This window comes from Hesperophylax consimilis, chromosome 17, assembly GCF_061612785.1.
Source record: "Hesperophylax consimilis isolate HC1 chromosome 17, BYU_Hcon_1.0, whole genome shotgun sequence".
In the NCBI taxonomy this organism is placed as follows: Eukaryota; Metazoa; Arthropoda; class Insecta; order Trichoptera; family Limnephilidae; genus Hesperophylax; species Hesperophylax consimilis.
In genome coordinates, this window is record NC_142852.1 from 13,088,842 (window position 1) to 13,105,527 (window position 16,686).

Sequence of the window (16,686 nt, forward strand, 5' to 3'; positions counted from 1 at the left end):
TAACCAAATAATTCTCAAGGGTACAAGGTGCGATCTCCACAGGGTAAACAGAGAAGAAAATATTATTGTAGAAAGCAATCACTTTGTGGTTTGACATATTTAATAAAATAAAATACTTTTTTGTTTTGAAACCACGATATTTATTAATTTAAGAACCGACCGGTTTCGCTTTACTTAAGCATCATCAGGGTACAAATTAATACTAAACAAGAAGTACATAATGTGTGTATATATATGTGGCGTCGAATTATCCAGATTAAATAATTAATAATAAACTGCTACTTGCTACTTAGGTACGTACTTGTTACTTGCATCGTTAAATCGTAAACAAAGTAAATCTACGTAGTACAAGACCTACTTGCCTACTCGCGACAATACTATCGTGCAATCAGTCTTACACATTACGAGAACTCGCCAGAAGGAACGAGTCTGCCGCCTATGCATAATTGCCACGCTATCGAAGGTTCCTGAAACATCCCACTTTGGTGATCAGTGGTGAAGGCACGAAATGAAAGAAAGTTGTGAAGGTCACATGTGTTTATTGAGTCAGTTGCCGTGACGAGGAGATGACGCTGGACAGAAGAATATACCGGATGCTGGCTGTGATGGCAGGTCAAACGCGGGTCGGTGAGTCGACGCCGGGCGCTGGTGACCGGGACTCGATGGAAGTCAGGCACTGGCGAAGAACGTAGGTCTTCAGGCACTCCAGTGCTGACGAGACGGCCGAAGGTGCGACGGACCTTGTAGGCAGTTGAGCGGGAACGGCGTGACCAGTGAGGATGCTGCGTGTCCTCGTGGTGGTCATGGTGTCGTGGAAGAAGCGCTGGTCAGAGACGCTGGAACCAGGGCGCTTGTAATCCGTTGTAGTGCTTGCCAGGAACGGCGATCTGGACAAGGCACTAAGATGATGTCCCGATAAAGTCCATGATAGTACGGTGAAGCCGGGTATATGTTGTCCTTCGCGGGGGGATTCGACGCCACATATATAACAAAATATAGAGGGAGACAACATGATACAAATATAAGCAACACAAAGACGGTCATAAAATACATTAACATAAGTGCACAAGTAATGGAAAAACCGCTAGATAATTATGTAGACTAATGGGTTATATCAGTAAATCGGGAGAAACAAAGCATCAACTGGCATGGTGGTAAGGAGGTAAGGAGAACTGGGATTTTTTTATGGGTTTATTGGAAACAGACCTAATATTGGACTACTTGATATGTCTAATTGATTATTAAGTATCTGACTTTTGGTTTTTACAGCTTTTTTAATTTCTAGTGCCTCTAAGTTGTTTAGTCTGTTACCATGCCCGTTTTTATGTAAGATGTTAGCACCGGTGCTATGACAGGATGTATGATCTTTATCGATCAAATGATTTGCGAATTCGGAAAACCCGTTATTATTGAGGCAACGAAGATGCTCCTTTATCCTAATATTAACATTACGTGATGTCTTACCGATATAGAAAGCCGAACAATTATTGCAATTTAATTTATAAATCCCCGAATGACTTAATTTTTCGTCCTTATCTTTAGAATTAATTAGAAATTTACCTATATTGTTATTGGTATAAAAGGCCGGTTTGACTTCAGAAGGAAGGTTTTTTACACTTAAGGTAGAAAAGTGATTAATAAATAAAATTCGACGCCATTGATAATTAATATTATTATCATTGATTTGAGGACAAGGACTAGCAAAGAGGAAGCGATTAATGGCTATTTGTTTTAGCTTTTTATTTAAGATTAAATCTATAAAATTTGATTCATAGCCATTATTTACTGCTATGTTTTTAATTAGTTTTAGTTCACTATCAAAATTACTATCGGACATTGGAATTGTGACTAAACGATGGACCATTGAATGGAATGCGGAGTACTTATGTGAAATAGGGTGATTGGAGGTGCTGTGTATGACAACGTCAGTATAGGAGGGTTTACGAAAAATGTTAAAATTAATTCTGTTATTAACGATCGATAAGGTAAGGTCTAAAAAATTTAAGGTTGAATTTATGCCTATTTCTAATGTGAATTTAATCTTATTATGAAAAGAGTTTATAAGATTGAGGAAGGAATTCAGTTGACGCTTAGTCCCTGTCCATATACACAAAACATCATCAACGTATCTTTTCCAGTACAAGACATTTTTAATAAGATGTGAGGTACTAGATAAAATTTTATTTTCTAAGTTATCCATGAATATATCAGCAATCAGAGGACTGGTAGGGCTCCCCATAGCTAGGCCGTCACGTTGTTGATATATAACATTATTAAATTGAAAATAATTTTGATTCAGGCATATATTAAACAAGGAAGTTAAATCTTTTATAAAATCTATAGAGAGATCGGAACTATTTAATAAATCAGAAATTAAACATTTACTCTCTTCTATGGGAACATTGGGGAACAAATTTACAACGTCAAAAGAAATTAGTGTAGAATTACTAGGGAGAATCATATCTTTCAATTCTTCTACTAATGAAAAAGAGTTTTTAAGGGTATGTTTAGGTGAAAAAACATTGGTTTTTCCATTACTTGTGCACTTATGTTAATGTATTTTATGACCGTCTTTGTGTTGCTTATATTTGTATCATGTTGTCTCCCTCTATATTTTGTTATATATGTGGCGTCGAATCCCCCCGCGAAGGACAACATATACCCGGCTTCACCGTACTATCATGGACTTTATCGGGACATCATCTTAGTGCCTTGTCCAGATCGCCGTTCCTGGCAAGCACTACAACGGATTACAAGCGCCCTGGTTCCAGCGTCTCTGACCAGCGCTTCTTCCACGACACCATGACCACCACGAGGACACGCAGCATCCTCACTGGTCACGCCGTTCCCGCTCAACTGCCTACAAGGTCCGTCGCACCTTCGGCCGTCTCGTCAGCACTGGAGTGCCTGAAGACCTACGTTCTTCGCCAGTGCCTGACTTCCATCGAGTCCCGGTCACCAGCGCCCGGCGTCGACTCACCGACCCGCGTTTGACCTGCCATCACAGCCAGCATCCGGTATATTCTTCTGTCCAGCGTCATCTCCTCGTCACGGCAACTGACTCAATAAACACATGTGACCTTCACAACTTTCTTTCATTTCGTGCCTTCACCACTGATCACCAAAGTGGGATGTTTCAGGAACCTTCGATAGCGTGGCAATTATGCATAGGCGGCAGACTCGTTCCTTCTGGCGAGTTCTCGTAATGTGTAAGACTGATTGCACGATAGTATTGTCGCGAGTAGGCAAGTAGGTCTTGTACTACGTAGATTTACTTTGTTTACGATTTAACGATGCAAGTAACAAGTACGTACCTAAGTAGCAAGTAGCAGTTTATTATTAATTATTTAATCTGGATAATTCGACGCCACATATATATACACACATTATGTACTTCTTGTTTAGTATTAATTTGTACCCTGATGATGCTTAAGTAAAGCGAAACCGGTCGGTTCTTAAATTAATAAATATCGTGGTTTCAAAACAAAAAAGTATTTTATTTTATTAAATATGTCAAACCACAAAGTGATTGCTTTCTACAATAATATTTTCTTCTCTGTTTACCCTGTGGAGATCGCACCTTGTACCCTTGAGAATTATTTGGTTAACACATCTCCTAGGTACTTCAACCGCTAGAGAACGTACTACCTGGGCAGACAGAAAAAAGTTTTATTGATTTGGCTGATTTGGCGATTTTCCTCTCAGATACATTAAAATGTAAGTATTTTTCTCCTTACAAAACAGAAACTTATTAGTAGTAAATACAGATAATTATTTATTGGCTACAATTTTTCATTTAAATCTAACTTTACCAACCGCATTTGGCGTTGTTCACCGTAGTTAACATTTGAACTCTGATATTACTGAAAATTTTAAAACCTATTTATTTTATTGCTATTTTTTTTCAAGAACTGTTTTAGACCCAGAATCCTAATAACACGGTTTAACTTTTAAAATTTCTTTTTTGATATCCTTGCCTAGGGGTTAACAACTAATAGGATAGTTATGTGTTTGCCTTTAGTTTTGAAAGCGATTTTAAGCCTTATGTATAAAGAAACTGTATAAAGGTCAGTGTCCAAATCGCTTGCACTAAATTTTATTTTAGAAACAATGTTTTTTTTTTAATTTTGTGTAAATATTTTATTGTGATTTGTCTTCAAGGTTCCGGATTTCCCAAAGTCAACAGGTTGAAGATCTGCTGGCCCGAATATTTAAATATAAAAATAATAAAATAATAAATAAATAAATCTAAATTTCTGTAATTTTTTTGATTTTTACATATAATCACTAGACACTCAAAGTATTGCTAACCTTTTTGCTGATTTTTTTAAAAGCGTTTATGAATGTGAGACACCAGTTTCTGCTAGTACAGTATCAAATTTGACTACTGATCATAATCTTAATTTATCTTTTATCCACATAGAATATAATGATATATTGACTGAACTTAAATTACTAGATCAAAGCAAAAGTGGTGGACCCGATAAAAATACCTCCTGTATTTTTGAATAATTGTGCTACCAATCTGGCGTATCCTTTATATTTGCTGTTAATCAGTCTTTACGAACAGGATGTTTTCCTACTAAATGGAAATTCAGCTTCATTACGCCTATTTTAAAAAAGGCGATAAACACGAGGAGATTAATCACAGACCGGTGTGCCTTTTATCAACGATTTCTAAAGTTTTTGAAAAAATTCTTTTCAAAAAAGTTATTTTCCGATTAAACCACGTCATTTCTCCTAAGCAACATGGTTTCTCTACTGGCAAATCTACACTAACTTGTTAACCTATCAAAACCATATATCTGATTCCATGTCTAGTAAATGTCAAGTTGACTCTATTTATACCGATTTTAGCAAGGCGTTCGATAAAGTCAATCATGAGTTATTGCTGAATAAACTCCATAAATTCGGTATAGGAGGTTCACTATATAAGTGGTTTTATAGTTACTTGACTAAAAGATTACTGGCTGCTAAAATTTATGGTACATTTTAATACAAATTCACTGCTACGAGTGGTGTTCCCCAGGGGTAACACTTGAGTCCAATCCTGTTTTTATTATTTGTCAATGATGTATTGTATAATATGTTCAATGATGCTCAAGTGTTAATGTTTGCAGACGACCTGAAATTATTCAAAGCAATCAGAAACATTAACGATTTCCATATATTATCAAATAACTTGTGGAGATTAATTATATGGTGTCGCTTGCAACTTAACATAAGCAAATGTCAAATTATGAGGTTTCATCGAATAAAGAATAATATATTTTTTGATTATTCCATTTGCAATATGTCGTTAGTATCTGTCTCGGTAATTAATGACTTAGGCATTTGGTTTGACACGAAACTTAACTTTATCAAGCATATTGAAATAATAACCAATAAAGCTTTGAAAATGTTGGGATTTATTTTAAGGGTATCTAGTGATTTAAATAATGTAAATACTGTAAAAACATTATGTATGTCACTAGTAAGGAGTCATGTAGAATACAATTCCACAGTTTGGTCCCCAAATTATGTGGTTCATTCACATGCGATTGAAAGAATCCAAAATAAATGTTTAAGATGTGTAAATTTTAAAATGGTCATTCCTAGAGAAAACCTAAATTACGATAACGTACTTTGTTCATTAAATTTAATAAAATTATCTGATTGCAGAATTATTTCCGGTTTATCCTGTTTGTATAAAATTATTAATTCAATGTTTTGTTATCTCTTTTCATACTCCAAGCAGGTCGGTTACAAGACAGTACCTACCATATTATTGTAGCAATTATATATCAACGTCCCAATATCACACTCCTATGCGACGGATTCAACAGCTAGGAAACAAATACAACGATGTTGTTGATATATTTAGTACATCAATTTCAATATATAAGCATACCCTATTGAAGTTTTTTTCATCAAGTAGTGGAATATGTTAATAGGTATTTAATTTGATTTGATTAACACATAATAATTTTGTCAACTGAAACAGAAAAAAATTATGTTTTTGTGCCTGCATGCTGTGAAGATCAATTTCAGTGATATTATGACTTTATAGTTATTTTTCGGCAATTGTTTTAAATAGTCGTCTGCACTATTTTCATGTATAATTTCGTAATTTTTTTATATTTTGTATGTAAAAGCCCTAATAGGCGTGAAATAAATATATAATTGTGAAAATGTAACTGTTAATTCAATATAAAAAAATTTATAATGTAAAGAACCCGTTAGACAAACTGCTAAAAAGCAGTTTATCGGGACTTTTTATCTTATTTGTAAAGTGTATAATGTATAATAAAAAAAATGCCCAATCGTGCGAGCTTTCTTCACCAACATTCACCCAGAAAGCACGTCAAAAAATCGCTCTTTAAAAATCACCCACATTCAGGGTCTAAAATACATAATAATCAATCAATCTATCGGTAAATGATTTCCTGTTGAACAGTAAAGCGAACTAGCTACGTTATCTATGTCTAAACGGTCGTACTTATTCTTAATATTTGAAGATGAAACATGGCAGTCAGTTACAAACAAAACTAATATTGGCCTAACAAAAGTTAAGCATTGGCTAAACACAAACCTCCTCACACTTAATATCGACAAAACACAATATATGACGTTTTCCATACCCAAACATAGCTTTCCCAATAACTGCCCCAAACCTACCATCCACTCGTGTTCACTCAACATACAGACTCCTCAAACCTCACCTAATATTCAATGCACGTGTTCAACTCTTAAATCTTCAAAGGAAGTTAAATACTTGGGAATAATAATCGATGACCAACTACGCTGGGAAACCCATATAAAAGAAACAACAAAAAGACTTCGTAAACTCTCCCACATATTCGGCTCTCTTAGATCCATCTTAGACCTAACGACTCAAAAAAGCGTATATTTTTCCCTTTTTCAATCGATAGCAACATATGGTATTCTGGGATGGGGTGGCTGTGCAGAATCCGTCATTAATCCAATAATTACAGTACAAAAACTAGTTCTCAGAATTATATTTAAATGTCATCCTACCTATCCCTCCAAAATACTATTTACTAAAATTAGGGTCTTAGATATTCGCCAACTATTCATTAAGTCAAGCTTATGCTACATACGAAAAAATGACCTGCTGGTGGCTCCTCAACACCAAGTAAACACCCGCTTTTCATCAAATCTGGGATGCGTGGTCCCAAAAACTAGAACCATTTGATCACATTTGAACAAATCATTTGATCGATAAAGATCATACATCCTGTCATAGCACCGGTGCTAACATCTTACATAAAAACGGGCATGGTAACAGACTAAACAACTTTGAGGCACTAGAAATTAAAAAAGCTGTAAAAACCAAAAGTCAGATACTTAATAATCAATTAGACATATCAAGTAGTCCAATATTAGGTCTGTTTCCAATAAACCCATAAAAAAATCCCAGTTCTCCTTACCTCCTTACCACCATGCCAGTTGATGCTTTGTTTCTCCCGATTTACTGATATAACCCATTAGTCTACATAATTATCTAGCGGTTTTTCCATTACTTGTGCACTTATGTTAATGTATTTTATGACCGTCTTTGTGTTGCTTATATTTGTATCATGTTGTCTCCCTCTATATTTTGTTATATATATACACACATTATGTACTTCTTGTTTAGTATTAATTTGTACCCTGATGATGCTTAAGTAAAGCGAAACCGGTCGGTTCTTAAATTAATAAATATCGTGGTTTTAAAACAAAAAAGTATTTTATTTTATTAGAAAAGAAAATGTTCTAGAACGCACTAGCAGCTGCTGCTACAAATCTACAGTTTTGAATGTGAATTTAGAAGTGTAAAAATATTATTTGAAAATAATTAAATACATTACTGTACACATATTCATATATATTTTTATATTCGTGTTAGTTGTATGACATAATTATCTTTTTTACACACACATTAACATTTAAGTTACACGTACATTTAAGATTTAAAAAAAATCAAATCTTTTCCAATGCGATTCAGAACAAATTCAACAAAATCGCAAGGTTATAAATATTGTGACCATTATAAAATTATATTAATTTTATATACTGGTAACTCTCTGGTGAAACATATCAGATCTCATACTAGAATTTATTCTGTAAATAGTTTTCGTGAAGCTGAATGTTAACGCAAGGAACAAGAAAAGTGTCCAGTCAAAGAGTCTTTTCAAGAACAGTGAATGCGCAGTCAGCCAGAAAACGGGAAAGTTTTTTTTCAGCTGTCAGTCAGTTTTTTCTCTTCAAGGAACACTGTTGATAACTTGCATAGTTGCACTCGGAACAAGAAAAAGGGGGTTTTTCTCCGCTCTGAGTCAGCATGTGTTCCAACAAATGTCCTATATGGGGGGTGAGGTGAAAATGAAAAAGGTTTGTCGCCACTGTGAGTCAGCATGTGGCTTTTAAGATGTGCGTTTTGAGAATATGCATAGATGAACAAGGAACAAGAAAAAGTTTTCTCCGTAGTGACTCAACGTGCGCTTCAGATTGCCTTTACAATAACATAAATATGTGCACTTGGAACATAAAACAGGTTTTTCGCCACTGTGAGTCAGCATGTGGGTATTAAGATGGGAGTTTTGATAAAATTAAATGTTTCACACGGGACTTGAAAAAGGTTTTTCTCCACCGTGAGTTAGCATGTTGCACTTCAGAAAACATGTATAGTTGCACACGGAATATTAAAGAGGTTTTCCTACGATGTGAGAGAGCATATGGCTCTTCAGTTGGCCCTGTTGATAACATGCATAGTTGCACAGGGAACATGAAAAAGGTTTTTCTCCACTGTGAGTCAGCATGTGTGCCTTTAGGTTACCCTGGTTATAACTTGTATAATCGCACTCCAAACATGGAAGAGGTTTTTCTCCACTGTGAATCAGCATGTGCCTCTTTAGCTGACCCTTTTTATAACACGCATATTTGCACACGGAACAAGAAAAAGGTTTTTCTCCACTGTGAATCGGCAAGTGCCTCTTCAGCTGACCCTTTTGAAAACACGCATAGTTGCACTCCGAACATGAAAACGGTTTTTCTCCACGGTGAATCGGCATGTGCCTCTTCAACTGACCCTTTCGAACACACGCATAGTTGCACACGTGGTAGGAATAATTACATTCCCAGAGTGGTAGGGTTTAAGAGTTAAAAAAGGCTCGTCCCCTTTCAAATATCCAGTTTTGGACACGTATACTAAAAAGGGATATAGTATTAGTTGATTTTATGTCCCTGTCCAACGCGTTGTATATTTTAGGGGCGATTATAATGAATACCTCACAAGAGTCCCAACTGCTCCCGTCTGGAGCCAGTGAGACTATGGCATCCCCAATTGGGGGATGTTGTGAGGCTGAAGGTAAGTGGTGAAGGGAAAGAGGAAGGTGGGGAAGTACCTGGCTATTCAGATCTAGTCACTAAACACGGCTAAAGCCATTTGGAGCAACGTTTCAATTCTGAATGGTGGTCTTACACCAGGGCGATACTGGTAGTATCTTCCACTCTGGAACGTGCCGCAAATATTATATTATTATTTTAATTAATTAATTGTGAAATAACACAAATTAATCAAATAAAATTTATTTGCGCACGCCGGGTTCGAACCCGCGACCTTCGGAATGGCAGTCCAATGCGTTACCACTGGACTATGCCGGCGATGAACCAGAATTGTCTTTGAGCGAATGTGGTTCTAGTTTTTGGGACCACGCATCCCAGATTTGATGAAAAGCGGGTGTTTACTTGGTGTTGAGGAGCCACCAGCAGGTCATTTTTTCGTATGTAGCATAAGCTTGATTTAATAAATAGTTGGCGAATATCTAAGACCCTAATTTTAGTAAATAGTATTTTGGAGGGATAGGTAGGATGACATTTAAATATAATTCTGAGAACTAGTTTTTGTACTGTAATTATTGGATTAATGACGGATTCTGCACAGCCACCCCATCCCAGAATACCATATGTTGCTATCCTTTGAAAAAGGGAAAAATATACGCTTTTTTGAGTCGTTAGGTCTAAGATGGATCTAAGAGAGCCGAATATGTGGGAGAGTTTACGAAGTCTTTTTGTTGTTTTTTTTTTTTTTTTTTTTTTATTTTTTTTTTTTTTTTATTTTTTTTTTTTTTATATATACAATAATATTATTATTGGGTTTATAAAAACAGTTTATTTTTAAACAAGTTCTGCTGTGTAATTATTATTACGCGTGACAGCTGTTTCGCCCTCTGAAGGCATTATCAAACTGTCAGTTGATAATGCCTTCAGAGGGCGAAACAGCTGTCACGCGTAATAATAATTACACAGCAGAACTTGTTTAAAAATAAACTGTTTTTATAAACCCAATAATAATATTATTGTATATATAAAAAATAAAAAAATAAAATGGAGTTCTACAAATTAAACTTAATAACAATAAATAAAAATCTTTTTGTTGTTTCATTTATATGGGTTTCCCAGCGTAGTTGGTCATCGATTATTATTCCCAAGTATTTAACTTCCTTTGAAGATTTAAGAGTTGAACACGTGCATTGAATATTAGGTGAGGTTTCAGGAGTCTGTATGTTGAGTGCACACGAGTGAATGGTAGGTTTGGGGCAGTTTTTGACGGCCGGCGTGGTCTAGTGGTATACGCTTTTGACTACAGATCCGAAGGTCGCGGGTTCGAACCCGGCGTGCGCAAATAAAATTTTATTTATGATTAATTTGTGTTATTTCACAATTAATTAATTTAAATAATAATTTAAATAATATATAGTATATTTGCGGCACGTTCCAGAGTGGAAGATACTACCAGTATCGCCCTGGTGTAAGACCACCATTCAGAATTGAAACGTTGCTTGAAATGGCTTTAGCCGTGTTTGGTGACCAGATCTGAATAGCCAGGTACTTCCCCATCTTCCTCTTTCCCATATCCTTCCCCTCTCCAATACCTTTAGCCTCACAACATACCCCAATTGGGGATGCCATAGTCTCACTGGCTCCAGACGGGAGCAGTTGGGACTCTTGTGCGGTATTACTGTAAAAAAAAAAAAAAAAAATATTGGGAAAGTTATGTTTGGTAGGTTTGGGGCAGTTATTGGGAAAGTTATGTTTGGTAGGTTTGGGGCAGTTATTGGGAAAGTTATGTTTGGGTATGGAAAACGTCATATATTGTGTTTTGTCGATATTAAGTGTGAGGCGGTTTGTGTTTAGCCAATGCTTGTTAGGCCAATATTAGTTTTGTTTAAACTGATTGCCATGTTTCATCTTCAAATATTAAGAATAAGTACGACCGTTTAGACAGCTAACGTAGCTAGTTTGCTTTACTGTTCAACAGGAAATCATTTACCGATAGATTGATTGATATTTATGTTTTCTAGACCCTGAATGTGGGTGATTTTTAAAGAGCGATTTTTTGACGTGCTTTATGAGTGAATGTTGGTGAAGAAAGCTCGCACGATTGAGCATTTTTTAATTTTTTTTATTATACAATATACACTTTACAAATAAGATAAAAAGTCCCGATAAACTGCTTTTTAGCAGTTTGTCTAACGGGTTCTTTACATTATAAATCTTTTTATATTGAATTAACAGTTACATTTTTACAATTATATATTTATTTATTTATTTCACGCCTATTAGGGCTTTTACATACATACATATAAAAAAATTACGAAATTATACATGAAAATAGTGCAGACGACTATTTAAAACAATTGCCGAAAAATAACTATAAAGTCATAATATCACTGAACTTGATCTTCACAGCATGCAGGCACAAAAACATAATTTTTTTCTGTTTCAGTTGACAAAATTATTATGTGTTAATCAAATCAAATTAAATACCTATTAACATATTCCACTACTTGATGAAAAAAACTTCAATAGGGTATGCTTATATATTGAAATTGATGTACTAAATATATCAACAACATCGTTGTATTTGTTTCCTAGCTGTTGAATCCGTCGCATAGGAGTGTGATATTGGGACGTTGATATAGAATTGCTACAATAATATGGTAGGTACTGTCTTGTAACCGACCTGCTTGGAGTATGAAAAGAGATAACAAAACATTGAATTAATAATTTTATACAAACAGGTTAAACCGGAAATAATTCTGCAATCAGATAATTTTATTCAATTTAATGAACAAAGTACGTTATCGTAATTTAGGTTTTCTCTAGGAATGACCATTTTAAAATTTACATATCTTAAATATTTATTTTGGATTCTTTCAATCGCATGTGAATGAACTACATAATTTGGGGACCAAACTGTGGAATTGTATTCTACATGACTCCTTACTAGTGACATATATAGTGTTTTTACAGTATTGACATTATTTAAATCACTAGATACCCTTAAAATAAATCCCAACATTTTCAAAGCTTTATTGGTTATTATTTTAATATGCTTGAAATAGTTAAGTTTCGTGTCAAACCAAATGCCTAAGTCATTAATAACCGAGACAGATACTAACGACATATTGCAAATGGAATAATCAAAAAATATATTATTCTTTATTCGATGAAACCTCATAATTTGACATTTGCTTATGTTAAGTTGCAAGCGACACCATATAATTAATCTCGACAAGTTATTTGATAATATATGGAAATCGTTAATGTTTCTGATTGCTTTGAATAATTTCAGGTCATCTGCAAACATTAACACTTGAAAGTCGTTGAACATATTATACAATACATCATTGACAAATAATAAAAACAGGATTGGACCTAAGTGTTACCCCTGGGGAACACCACTCGTAGCAGTAAATTTGTATTTTAGCAGCCAGTAATCTTTTAGTCAAGTAACTATAAAACCACTTATATAGTGAACCTCCTATACCGAATTTATGGAGTTTATTCAGCAATAACTCATGATTGACTTTATCGAACGCCTTGCTAAAATCGGTATAAATAGAGTCAATTTGACATTTACTAGACATGGAATCAGATATATGGTTTTGATAGGTTAACAAGTTAGGGTAGATTTGCCAGTAGAGAAACCATGTTGTTTGGGAGAAATGACGTGGTTTAATCGGAAAATAACTTTTTTGAAAAGAATTTTTTCAAAAACTTTAGAAATCGTTGATAAAAGGCACACCGGTCTGTGATTAATCTCCTCGTGTTTATCGCCTTTTTTAAAATAGGCGTAATGAAGCTGAATTTCCATTTAGTAGGAAAACATCCTGTTCGTAAAGACTGATTAAACAGCAAATATAAAGGATACGCCAGATTGGTAGCACAATTATTCAAAAATACAGGAGGTATTTTATCTGGTCCACCACTTTTGCTTTGATCTAGTAATTTTAGTTCAGTCAATATATCATTATATTCTATGTGGATAAAAGATAAATTAAGATTATGATAAGTGGTAAAATTTGATACTGTACTAGCAGAAACTGGTGTCTCACATTCATAAACGCTTTTAAAAAAATCAGCAAAAAGGTTAGCAATACTTTGAGTGTCTAGTGATTATATGTAAAAAACAAAAAAAATACAGAAATTTAGATTCATTTATTTATTATTTTTATTTATACATATTCGGGCCAGCAGATCCACAACCTGTTGACCTTGGGAAATCCGGAACCTTGAACACAAATCGCAATAAAATATTTACACAAAATTAAAAAAACATTGTTTCTAAAATAAAATTTAGTGCAAGCGATTTGGACACTGACCTTTATACAGTTTCTTTATACATAAGGCTTAAAATCACTTTCAAAACTAAAGGCAAACACATAACTATCCTATTAGTTGTTAACCCTTAACTAGGCAAGGATATCAAAAATGAAATTTTAAAAGTTAAACCGTGTTATTAGGATTCTGGGTCTAAAACAGTTCTTGAAAAAAATAGAAATAAAATAAATAGGTTATTTAACCTTTCCTCATCTGTGGTGTGTATTTACTACACATTGCTTCTAATATCTTTAATAACTCTATAAATATAATAAATTATGGGTTCAGATTTTAGGTATTCCTCCGTTATACATTTATGCACTGAATTAAAAAAATATATTTAACATAGTTTTCAAATTCAATTAAAAATTAGAGTTTTTTGTAAGAAATCGGGAGCAAATATACCAATACATTCAACCGTGTGCCATTGCTACGCGAAGAGTGTGCGAGGAAATGACACGCTATTGATATCCCGCTTTACTTCGCTATGCGTGCACATGAGAAATCCACTTGTCCCCAGTTCTATTTTTCTATTTAGACCATCGATACCTACGACCGCATTGTGTAGCTTCGTCTCGTGACCAACTTGTGCAGGGGTACTAAAGTGAATCATTATTTCCGTTCGATAATTAAATTAATAATTTTTTGTAAGTACTTTTTCATTTATTTCCGAATACTGTGTTATACTATTACCTTATATTATAGTATTGAAAAGTGTGTATTACGTAACTATTTATTCGTGCGCTTTCGTCATTTAATCATTGATCTAAGATTTATTTTTGAATATTTATTTCACATTTTTTTTCTTATTCGTTATAATATTCAGTTAAGCAATACTGCGTTTTACATTATTTACAAAAACCCTTCCATTTTCAGGAAGAATAATGACTGACAGAAATTTAACAGAAGAAGAGATAGCGCAAGAACTTGATTATGATAGTGATATTGAGTTTGAAATGAACAATGACATATCAGATACTGAAGATTTGGTTGAACATTTAGAAGAATCGGACTCGGAATCGACTAGTGAAAATGAAGACGAGGGAGAAATACTAGTTTCAAAACACGGATTCGAATGGAGTGTATTACCACCATCATCATCGAGACGTCGGCAATGCAATATTGTCAATGAAACTTCCGGCCTGAAAAATGGTAGTTTATTATCTAACACAATAAGAGAAATGTTTGCTTTATTTATAAGCGCAGATATGGTGACAGAAATATGCCAAGAAACGAATCGTCAATTGAGGCGTTTACCCGGGAATATGATTGAGCAATTATCCGAAGATGAACTATATGCTTTCATCGGTATAATGCTTGCTTCCGGCAGAAATCGCACCCGAAAACTAAGTTTGAATGAGTTGTGGACAAGTGAAAGTCCATTTTGTCAGCCGTTTTTCACGGCAGCTATGTCTCGAGACAGGTTCATAAAAATTTATAGTCAGATCCGTTTTGATAATAGAGATACAAGACGAGAGAGATTTGAAGCTTCTTCAGACAAGCTAGAGCCAATTAAGTCGATTTTCAGTAAATTGGTAGATGCGTGTAAATCAAATTACTCTCCATCGCTTGATATAACCGTGGATGAGCGTTTGGCGGCGTTTAGAGGTAAATGTCCATTTCGGGTATATATGAAGTCAAAGCCAGCCAGGTATGGCATCAAAATATGGATCGCTGCAGATGCTAAAACCGCATATATATGTAACATGCAAATATACACCGGTATGATAAATAATAAAAGAGAAATAAATCAAGGCAATCGTGTCGTTATGGAATTGGTGGAACCTCAATATGGCACCAATAGAGGCATAACCACAGATAATTTTTTTACGTCAGTACCACTGGCGGACAATCTTTTGTCTAAAAATCTGACCATAACTGGCACTCTTCGCAAAAATAAGAGAGAAATCCCTAAAGAGTTTTTGCCATCAAAAGAAAGGCCATTGCATAGTAGCCAGTTTGGTTTATATCAAATAAAACACTTGTATCATATGTGCCTCAGCAAAATAAAGCAGTTTTGCTCTTATCAACTCAATTCCTTGGAAATGAAATAAGCCAAACCGATACAAAAAAACCAGATATTATTTTACATTACAATAAAACCAAAGGTGCTGTTGACACAGGGGACAAAATGACCTCCGAGTATTCGTGTGTAAGGTCGACAAGAAGATGGCCGTTTCGCTTGTTCATGGAAATGTTAGACATTGCTGCACTGAACACATATTTATTATGGATTCAAAAGTATCCGGAGTGGAAAAAAAATAATAGAAGTAAAAGGAAATTATTCATAACACAGCTAGGTTTAGAGTTGGCTAAGCCCAATGTAATGAAAAGAAAAAACAGCACGGTCAAATTTCACAAACAACAACAAGATGCTTTCGAGACAGTTTTGTCATATTATCAAGAAACACCACCCGCAACTGCTGTTACGAATGATATTACGAGTGATTCAAGAAATGTACTAGTGTCCCGAGCACCGTCGAAAACTTGCAGATTTTGTCCATACAACACAAAAAAAGAAGCACCATAGTTTGTCATATTTGTCAAAAATCTGTATGCACAACCCACAGAAAAGAAAAAAAAATATTTCCTCCCACAATTGCGATGCAATTTAGATTAACAATTTAATATATTTGGTTTAAAATTTTTATTATTTTTAATTTCGCTGTATTGTTTTGTTCTTACATAATTTTGCTGTTATATTTAAATATAATGAATATAGAATTTTTAATGTTTAGTTTCTCAATATAATATTTCTTTTTACAAATTTGTTTATTTCATTTAAAAAAAAAAAAGTTTGAAACCCCTGCAAGACTGGCAGCGTAAACACGCAAAGCTGTGTGCGTGAGTCCAGCGCCCATCAGCCGCCATTCGGTCACGGACCGTCGTTAGATAAGGACTTCTCGCACGTTTTTTTAGCATCTGCCGATGGTTTTTTCATGTTTTCAGCTATTAAATTACAATTATTATCACTTTTGGCATAAAATATAATAAACATAAGCGATTGGCTATGAATATTCATATTTTTCCGATTTAAAA

The 16,686-nt window shown here is 34.5% G+C and overlaps 1 protein-coding gene across 1 annotated transcript; it reads left to right on the top strand.

The window, feature by feature from the left end:
* Window positions 1-14,397: 14,397 nt before the first annotated feature.
* Window positions 14,398-16,177, top strand: LOC149416023 (uncharacterized). Its single transcript, XM_089641850.1, has 2 exons — window positions 14,398-14,727; window positions 15,663-16,177. Exons 1-2 carry the CDS (start codon window positions 14,532-14,534, stop codon window positions 16,175-16,177), a joined length of 711 nt encoding a protein of 236 aa, XP_089497976.1. The 5' UTR covers window positions 14,398-14,531.
* The last annotated feature ends 509 nt before the right edge of the window (window positions 16,178-16,686 follow it).

Excerpts from the sequence above, each read along its gene's own strand:
- LOC149416023 (XM_089641850.1), top strand. The coding sequence starts at position 14,532 with ATGACTGACAGAAATTTAACAGAAGAAGAGATAGCGCAAGAACTTGAT. Across the intron at positions 14,728-15,662 it reads AAAACACGGATTCGAATGGA|TTTTGCTCTTATCAACTCAA; the intron begins GTGTATTACCAC and ends AAAATAAAGCAG.